The sequence below is a fragment of the Cygnus olor genome, chromosome 2, assembly GCF_009769625.2.
Source record: "Cygnus olor isolate bCygOlo1 chromosome 2, bCygOlo1.pri.v2, whole genome shotgun sequence".
NCBI lineage: Eukaryota > Metazoa > Chordata > Aves > Anseriformes > Anatidae > Cygnus > Cygnus olor.
In genome coordinates this window covers 4649910-4659677 of record NC_049170.1, presented here as the reverse complement: position 1 = coordinate 4659677, position 9768 = coordinate 4649910, and the positions used below count along the sequence as shown (strand labels likewise).

Sequence of the window (9768 nt, the reverse complement as noted above, 5' to 3'; positions counted from 1 at the left end):
TGTCACGCAAGTACCCCCTGTTAGGAGTGCTCTAAGAGCTACTTCAGGGAAAATTAGTCCTACATCACCACCTCACTTAATTTCCTCCTCGGGTTATAATCAACCTATTTTTTCTGGTAAGCGTTAAATCAGACCTTGAGAACATCACTGCAACGAACCGTCACAGAAAACCTGATGGTACCAAAGTCACCCTCTGTACAAAATCAGTAGCTGCTGCCCTGAGAGCTTTTTCTGCTGTTGCAATACTGACATCTGAACGCAAGAGGGCATTCCTGGCATTTACATTTCAACTTGAGAAAATTGAAAACAACCTAGAGCAGTTACTGCTCTTCTAAGTAAACAGAGATAAAAAAGCTGACTACAGGTTAATAGCGCTGTACTGCTGTGTACATGCGTAACAGTATCCATCGTTTAAAAAGACTGTTAGATATTTAATTATTAAGAAGTAAATGCTCTTAAGACCCATGCTTTGTTGTTGTACTTTATCACAGTATCTTTGCATTTCACTCTCTCTTAGAGGAAAGCAGACTCCATGAGCCGAACAGGCACAGAACACTTTTTCAGGCATTGCATTTAAGCTCCATTCCCACAAGCTGCTCCTCCATTCCTGTCTGCAAAGGAGCAGTAAACCTGCACGTCCATCTGCACTGACTGATGCCACACTGGGGACTTTCTGGGGATAAAAGTCATTCCTATGAAAAGAAATATTTGCTCTTCCTCCCTCCTGACTTTTGCAAGCTTTTGATTACTGCTCATTCACTTTGGAAATAGCTACCTTCTGCAAGCCCAACTTTCTCCAATGAGTTCATTCATTTGTAATAAGCTTTACAGCCCTCACTGTAATGTTATACCAATACCTACTTAAAAGCTCCTTCTAAATGTTCCCAAGTACCACACAACTCAATCTTGTCTTGCAGCCTTCTGAAAAAGCACAAGGCTTTACTGAAGTCTGTGTCACAAAACACTCGTGCATTTCAATTCCTACATCGAGCACTGTGCTGGGCTTGCACAGCCCCTTCTACCTCCCAGCTCCCATCTGCTATGTGCTAACACATCTCAACTTCTGGTTCATTTCTCTCTTCTCTGTGATTCCAGTTCCCCCTTCACAAGTTTTCCATAAACAACTTCACTTCTTGTGAATGTGAATTGCTTCAACTGCACTTGTGAATGTAAATTGCTTCAACTGCACCATGAGATTTACCCCTGTGCTGCAGAGAGCAATCTTCAGAGGCCTGCTTTAATCCTGAGGTTTCACCCAAGAAACTAACCACTGCCCTGTGGTCAGGACCAAGGGCTTGCTCCAGGCATGCTGCATCTCCTGCTTTTGTAAGGTACAAGGCCACGCTTTGCTTCTCAAAAACCTGATCTATAGATGGCTCTGCGATTCCACAAACCCATTATTTTTTTCTCCACAACATTGTTTGGTAAGCAGGAGAGGAAGTACACTTTATTTAACATGGAGAAACAGAATGCTTCTCCTATCCAAGACTTTTATCTTCCTTTCTGCTGACCTGCTGTTTATAGTCTCCTAATCGATCTGTGACCAATGCCTAGAGTTTTTTCTTCCCTGCATACCACCCAGGCTTGCTTTCTCCACAGGTTTCCTGCAGCTTCCCACTGCACTATCACCTGGAGGACCTCATTCTGCAGCCTGTTACTGGCACCTGATCAAAACAGGTTTCATACACCCCTAAATTTTTTTGCCCCCCCCCCCCCCCCCCCCTTTATTTTCTATTTTTTTTGTTGTTGGTGGTTGATTGGTTTGTTTTGGAACTGCAACCTGGGGAGGGTCCATATTGGAGCTGGGGAACAGTGTGATGAGGAAGGAGCAGCAGAAAGGAGCTGGTATGGACTGACAACTCCCCATGCCACTTTTTTGGGGATGGAAGAGCCAGGAATGAAGGGCTGAAGTTGAGCCTGGGAAGAAGGAGTGGCAGGGAGATGATGTTTTAAGTTTTTGGCTCTGTTTCGCACCATCCTGCTGTATTTTTTTTAAATGGCAATAAATTAATGTTCCCAAGTCTGTTTCATCAAAATCAGCATCCCTGGACACTGCTACCCTGAGCAATCTAATCTAATTTAACCCTGCTTTGAGCAGGGTGTTGGACTACAATGACCTCTGGAGGTTCTCTCCAACCTAAATCGGGTCCCCAAGCCCAAAGTATGACTTGCCACAATCATGTTGTAGAACTGGTCAATGTAGGTTCAGCCTGAAAGGAGATTTAATTGAGGATTATGTCTCACCAATATGAGAGATGAAGCTTAATTTAACAGCGGCATTTTTGTTGTATTAAACAAGAGGGCAATTTTACAAGAAACATAATGGTTGGAAGTAGCATTAGCAGAGGAGTGATAGCTTGTATGCTACCTTCAGCGACTTAGGAGTTGGACTCAATGATCCTTGTGTCTCCCTTCCAACTCAGAATATTCAATGATTCTATGACTTCAAAAACAAAAACAAAAACAAAATATCTGAAAATCTCCCAGCCTCTCAGATTTAAACACTCCTTTCTCAAATTTTATTACCGAGCAGCTCCTGAGTTTTTCAAGCAATTACCGAGATGCCCGCTGCAGCGTTACCCTGCGAGCTCTCCCAGCACCGAGCACCGCTCCCGGGGGAGGAGTTCTCCACGCTTCCGATGACAACGGGTCTCTGCAGCAACACGGCCCAGCTGCTGCTCCATGGCACCAAGGAGCTGCCATGCCGGCGGGCTCGGATGCTTTGTTGGGCTCGAATGATTTGTCGGATGAAGTAAAGGATACGCCCCCTGAGCGCGCTTTGGGCTAAAAAATGGACAACTCCTTTGTGGAAGAAGTGGCTGCATCACTGGTGAGGGAATTTCTCAGTAGAAAGGTAACTTTCTCTTGATTTTCTCATTAGGAAAAATGGGAATGACACACGACAAATGTTAAAGATTAAGGAATACTGGGAGGGGGGGCTTCTTCCAGCCTTAAAGCAGCTGGACTTGAACCGCAACAAGCTCCTAGGGTGAGTGTCTGCACTACATCTCCCACAATGCCTTTTATTTCTGATCATGGAAGGCAGCTTCCTGCTCTTTTGAGAAAACCTGATTCATACCCACAGGCGCCTGCAAAAGAAAACAAGATTAAGTCAAGACATACTGATTCAACCTTTTGTTTTCCTCCTTAATTACTTATCTATTGTCCTTGCTTTGTCCTATTTCTACTGTCCTTGTTTTTACAAGAGATGTACACAGCTTCCCAGATGAATACTAAAACAAAACAAGAGGTACTGGTGCTAAGGAAAATGGTCACATGCGTCTTTTTGTGGTGTTCTGCATTAGCTTGGCAGACAGCAGATTTATCTGGGAGGAAAGGGAGAAGGGGAGGAAAGTGGCCACTGTACTTTTCAAAAAACAAAAACCAACCAACCAAACAACAACAACAAAAAAAAACAAAACAAACAAACAAAAAACTTTGTAAAAGAAATAATTTGGGTGTCGGTAGACTGGGACTGAGAGCAGAGGAAAAGACACCTTCAAATTTCCAGGTAAAATTACCTACTTGCATTTATGCTCAATCCAAAGGAAATATTGCAGATATCCCCCCCCCCCCCCCAGTGGCAGGAATGAGTTGGTTGTACCAGAACCTAAGCAACCACTGTGTGATGAAGTGCTGCGTCACAAACCTTGCTTTCCTTCATCTGTTTTGCATCCAGTCTCCAAATGCACATTTTCAATGTTAGTGAACAAAGGTGAAACATTTGCCAACAGAATTTCCAGTGCAGAATTCATTACTTGCCATTTACTTCCAGAAGTACGAGAGAATGGTACCTTACAGTATCTGACTGGGAAGATTTTTCAAATGAAACGCTGTCACACTTCTGAGATACTTTCAAAAGTAAAATTGAAGAAAAGCATAAAAGGAAAGGGAATGCCCTGCTGGTAAAACAGATCATACCACATCCAGTAGTACTTTATGCTTTAGTTGCAGCAACTGTTTCATATTACAACTCTGCTGTTAAACTTTTCTATTTCTTCACAAGTGTTCCTTTCCCTTTTCCCAAATCTTCCTTCATAACCAGCTGTGAGAACCATCCTATTTGCCACCACTTGTTCATAGCACACTAAACCTAAACCCATCTGCAGAAAAAAAGAAGTCCTTTCTTGTAATAATAGTCATTCATTGGGGCTTTCTTTCTCAAAAACTGTCTGATGTTGTACTACTAAAGTTAGCTCAGGAGCTCACTTTGATATTACATGATAAATCCCTTCCTCTCCATAAAGTGTGATGCCCATACATTTTGTCTCTGAAACACCCATGTATGCTGACTATAAATTCAAAGCACCTGAGGAAGTCTGAAGTGTGGTGAACAAGTGGAATATGCTTGGAGTTGCTGATTTTTAATTTCAGTTTTAAAAAACTCATTCAAGGGATTTAGTTGTTTTTTTTTTTTTTTTTTTTTTTTTTTTTTTTTTTTTTTATCAAATAGAATAAAAGCTGTAATTGGATTCACCTGTAACAATTTAAATTAGTATGATCTTCCTATGATCCTATAAACCACCACTGTGTACTGAGCCACCTGAAGACCCTAAACCAGTTGATGCCATGAGGATCAAACTGATTTCCAACAGAGACACTGATCAGAATAATGTGATTAAGATAAAGGTCCCGATTTTTTTTCTGAACCTGCCAAAACACAGACTACACTTGATGTTCAGACTTTGTAATTACATAGGTCAGAATCACATTTACAAGAAGCTGTATCACACCTTGATGGAAAAAGTCAACTTGATATTCCTGGAATTATTTGAACAAGAAGCCCAGGTATTAGCAGAGGCCTTCACACAGACTACTCAAATCTCATGTGAAGCTGTTATGTAGCTGAAATCAGCTGCGTGGGGGTCTTTTTTTTTTTTTTTTTTTTTTTCCCCATGTTTGATTATTTCCACCTCACTGACAGCATTACCACCATTTTAATGTACCCAGAAATTTCATATTGCATCCAACAAAGTCAGTAATGAAATCTTTGGTTAGTTGTACTGTCTCAGGTACTCTAAAATCTCCTGCTTGGCCTTTTCAGGGATTGAAGAAAACCATCAGTACCATGGACCGAGAGCTTCCACGTTCTGCACTTAGCATCAATAACAGGAATGAACTTCGAAACATCCTACATTTGCACTCCTTGTACAAACAGAACAAGGTAAGAGATGGTGCTCCCCAGAATCTGGTCTCAGACCTATGGAACTAGGTCAGACAAATCAAGACTGCAGTGGTATGTCCACACCACAGAGAACTCAAGCCTGTGCCTGCTACTGCATTGCTGCGGACACACTTACAGTTCTCTGAAGTAATGGAGAGCACAACATTTAGTTGAGATTGCATTACAGCTCGTGGGACTAAGCCGAGAACCTGGCAGTTAATGAATCCTTGTTACAAATCCTCCAATAAACCAGGAGCAGTTATTCACTTCAACACCTTTTCCATTATTATGGCTATTTAATTTTGTAACTCTCTCTTTATGCCCATTTCTGTTTACATCTTTATATAAGATCTGACAGACAGAATTATACTCTTCACATTTATTATTCTTTGAAATGTAATATAGACCACAATGTTTGATGTCAGGGACATCAATAGGTAATTCCCAATTAGTCCCTAGACCCAATTCTGCTCATTATTAGCTTAAAGCATCATGATGCTTTTTGCATAGTATTAATGGTGGGACTACTAGGTCACTTAAAAAAATAAATCTCCCTATGTAACTGTACTACTACAGCAGACATTAAAATATTTTTTAAGCCATAGACCTTTTTTTTTTTTTTTTTTAAATGAAAAGGCAATATATATATCATCCATCTTTCATGATTGCTGAAAAAACAGTTAACTAAGAGTTTGTGTGTCAGGTATTATTTGCAGTTCATTCTAAATTCTTCAGAAGTTGACCAGGCAACACCTGGAGGTCCTGGTAGATGACAGGTTGGCCATGAGCCAGCAGTATGCCCTGGTGGCCAAGAAGGCCAACAGGATCCTGGTGTGCATTAAAAGGAGCATGGCCAGCAGGTCAAGAGAGGTGATCCTCCCCCTCTACTTTGCCCTGGTCAGGCCTCACCTGGAGCACTGTCTCCAGTTCTGGGCCACACAGATGATACAGGGCCTGGAACATCTCCCCTGTGAGGAAATGCTGAAGACCTGGGTCTGGTTCAGCCTTGAGAAAAGAAGACTGAGAGGGGATCTTATCAATGTTTATAAATACATATGAAATCTGGGAGACAAAGGGATATGGCCAAGCTCTTTTCAGTGGGGACAGGACAAGGGGCAATGGCCACTAAATGGAGCACAGGAAGTTCTGCACCAACATGCGAAAGAACTTCTTCACGGTGAGGGTGACGGAGCACTGGAACAGGCTGCCCAGGGAGGTTGTGAAGTCTCTTTCTCTGGAGATATTCAAGGCCCGTCTGGACGCCTACCTGGGCAGCCTGCTCTAGGGAACCTGCTTTGGCAGGGGGGTTGGACCTGATTATCTCTTGAGGTCCCTTCCAACCCCTACAATTCTGTGATTAGAAGTGTACTCTGATATAGCTACCATACTTTGCAATATTTAGCTGAGGACAGGTTGTTACTTGTGTCATGCTTACATCATTTAACACATGAAAATCTTGGAGGTCTTGATACTCCTCGCAACTTCTCCCTTTATGTATTCGTTGTACAGCCACATCATTTATACCCACCAGTAGCTGACTCTAGAAAATAGTTAACATGTTCAGCTACTCTACAAAACACCATCCCATCTTAGGTTGGAGCAAGACTAGTAAAGACTTTCAGTAGTCACAAAGACCTTTGTTTTTCTTCTTGAACAGGCAAAGGAGAACCCACTTAAAACACTTCTTGAAATTATTACTAATTACTTCCTTGAGCACCGTGGGACCTCCAAAATCACCAGTTCAAGTTCAGCTCTGTCAGCTCCTGAAAGTAAGAGCTCAACATCTTATCCACCTGACTTCTCAGAGGAAGATCATGCATTTGGGAGTGCCAGTATGCCTGATGAGAGCAAAACTCAAACCTCCAGGTATAGTCTGATTTCTCTTTGCCTTGTCCTTTTTTTTTTTTTTTTTTTTTTAAGTGAAATAGCGTTAAGTGGTTTGTCATTTATACCTTCAGCTACAGCACCTTGTATTAGTTAACTTAGTAACACAAAATGTGAAATTCCAAATTATTAATATCTCTCAAGTAAGCCACCCTATTTTATACTCCCTAGCAATTACAAAGACTTGATAATCTCAACTACATCTTTCAGTCAATGAAGCACATACAAATCTGAGCTTTTATGCCTGGTAAACTGGAAAGTATTCAAACTGAAGTATATAGTGTGATGGGTAACTAACCACCTGCACTCAGACTATGAATATACCCATGCTTTAGACAGTCAAAAGCAAGACCTACAGTCTTACATTCAGTATTGTCACGACCAGTATAGGCTTAGTTATTTTTATCATTGAAAATATTTGAAAACGGCACATAGCAAAGTTTTCAATTTTTGTTAGTGTCTCAAAACAGCAGGACCAACCCTAATTGTGCTTTGACAGAAAGCTTTTAAAACGGGCACAAAGAAGCAATTCACCTTCTCCACCCCAATTCCTAGGGAATTCATCCCATTTTATTTCTCATCCTAAATACAGCATGCTCAAGCTAGCTGCTTCTAAGTGTTAGCATTTCCAAAACCTCAGCAAGTCCATGCTCACTAGGGAAGAAAACCACAATTTTGAGAGTGGACGTAACCAGCTAAGATTTGATGCTTGCTAAGAAGACAGTGCAGGGAGACATATATATATATATATATATATATATATATATTTCTCAGATATAGGAGTTTTATTACATGCAGAATAATCCTCTCTCCCCTGTGTGACACTACCCCAGCTCACCCAGCCTCAGTGCTTGGACCTGTCTTATTTTCTCCCCACTCTACAAGACACCCTAATCTCCCCGTAAGCCTCTTGAGTGTCTTAAGATACTTTTATTACAGTAAACAAGCTTTCTTCTACAGAGAAAACCCCTAATACCACCCCCAGAGACCGAACAGCACCGACGTGACCAGACGCACCCCCCCCCAACCCATCCCCCCTCCACAAAATGGCACTGGTCCCCCCCTCCGTTACTTATTGCCCTGCCAGCGCATGCGCATTGGCAGCGGAGCGCTTCCCTCCCCCCCCCGCAGCACGAGAAGGGGAGGGCACGATAGAGTTCGGCTGCTGGCCCAGAGCGGCCGTCGTTGCTCCGGAAGTGGTGCGTTAAGGGGCCGCTCTGCCTTGCGCTGGAGAGCACTCTATGGTTGTAGTCCTCCACTGGGGTTTAAGTTGTGAGCAGGGGGGTTTCGAGTTCACCTAAACATCCGCGTTTACACGTTCCCCCCCATAGCAAGCATACTGTACATACATACACACGTGAAGGGACAATGTTAAAGCCACATTTGCAGACAAGTGTGGGTGAGGGGTGGGGTGCAGCACAGGTCTGTGAGGAAGGACCCCCCCATTACACCACAGGCGCTATCCCCCATGAGGGAATGGCCTCAAGTTGCATCAGGGGAGGTTCAGGTTGGAAATTAGGAGATATTCTTTCTCAGAAAGAGCAGTCAGGCATTGGGACGGGTTGCCCAGGGAGGTGGTGGCGTCACCGCCCCTGGGGGTGTTCAAGGAAAGGTTGGACGTGGTGCTTAGGGACATGGTTTAGTGGTGACATTGGTGGTAAGGGGGTGGTTGGACCAGATGATCGTGAAGGTCTCTTCCAACCCTAACGATTCTATAATTCTATGGAGGAAAGTTTTGGTTTTGCTGCCCGAGCCAGAGGGGTAAAGGGAAGCAAAAACAGCAGATAAAAGGAAAATTGGAAAGTGAAAAGAAGAAGTGTCCAACTTCAGGGAGGTTTAGATTGGTTGTTAGGAAGAATTCTTCACAGAGACGGTGGTCAAGCATTGGAATGGTCTGCCCAGGGAAGTGGTGGAGTTCCCATCCCTGGAGGTTTTTAAGAGACTTGTGGATGTGGCACTTTGGGACGTGGTTTAGTGACGGGACTTGATAGGTCAGGTTGATGACTGGACTTGCAGATCTCAAAGGTCTTTTCCAGCCTAGATGATTCTATGAACTTTTTGTGTATACAAGCCTGGAAACCCAAGTGCGCATTGAAAGCTGCCAGCACGAAAGGGAGCAGAATCCTGTACTGGCTTGCACATTTCTGTCTAAATTCTGTTTGAGTTTGTACCTATTTTTATGCATTCTTAAGCACCATAGGAAATTTACTGCTTAATGCCTTCCTAGGGTGCATGAGGCCTAAAGACATTGCAGGAGCAATGAAGGAGGAGCAATTGAGGGTCCGGCTGGGTGTTAGGAAAACCCTCCTGACCCCAGGAGGTTGGTCAGGCACTGGGACAGGCTCCCCAGGGCAGTGGTCATGGCACTGAGCCTACCAGAGTTCAAGAAGCGTTTGGACAATGCTTTCAGACATTATTGTCTGTTTTTAGGGTGGTCCCGTGTGGAGCCAGGAGTCGAACTCAATGATCCTTGTGGGTCACTTTCAACTCAGGATATTCTATCATTCTAAAGTAAAAATGGACCAAGTGGGTTTGAAATTGTCTTTTTGCAATAGGAGTGGGGAACGTGGGTTTTAGGGTCTGTCCTGATATATATCAGTATCTCTGCTATTTGTAACTGTATTTTCTTTTAAAGGTAGCTGAGAATTGGACCCTTGGACACAGGTAGATACCCCAGTTATATCTTGAATCAGGTCTTGTCCCAGACATGCAACTGGGCT

At 43.0% G+C, this 9768-nt stretch overlaps 1 protein-coding gene across 1 annotated transcript in view; it reads left to right on the top strand.

Moving 5' to 3' along the window:
• Positions 1 to 2665: 2665 nt before the first annotated feature.
• MINDY4 (MINDY lysine 48 deubiquitinase 4) overlaps positions 2666 to 9768 on the top strand; it is an 84765-nt gene continuing 77662 nt past the window's right edge. Inside the window, exons 1-3 of the mRNA XM_040549744.1 lie at positions 2666 to 2854; positions 5045 to 5164; positions 6822 to 7030. Of these exons, the coding sequence (XP_040405678.1) occupies positions 2792 to 2854; positions 5045 to 5164; positions 6822 to 7030 (392 nt within the window). The 5' untranslated portion in view covers positions 2666 to 2791. The remainder of the gene's footprint in view (positions 2855 to 5044; positions 5165 to 6821; positions 7031 to 9768) is intronic.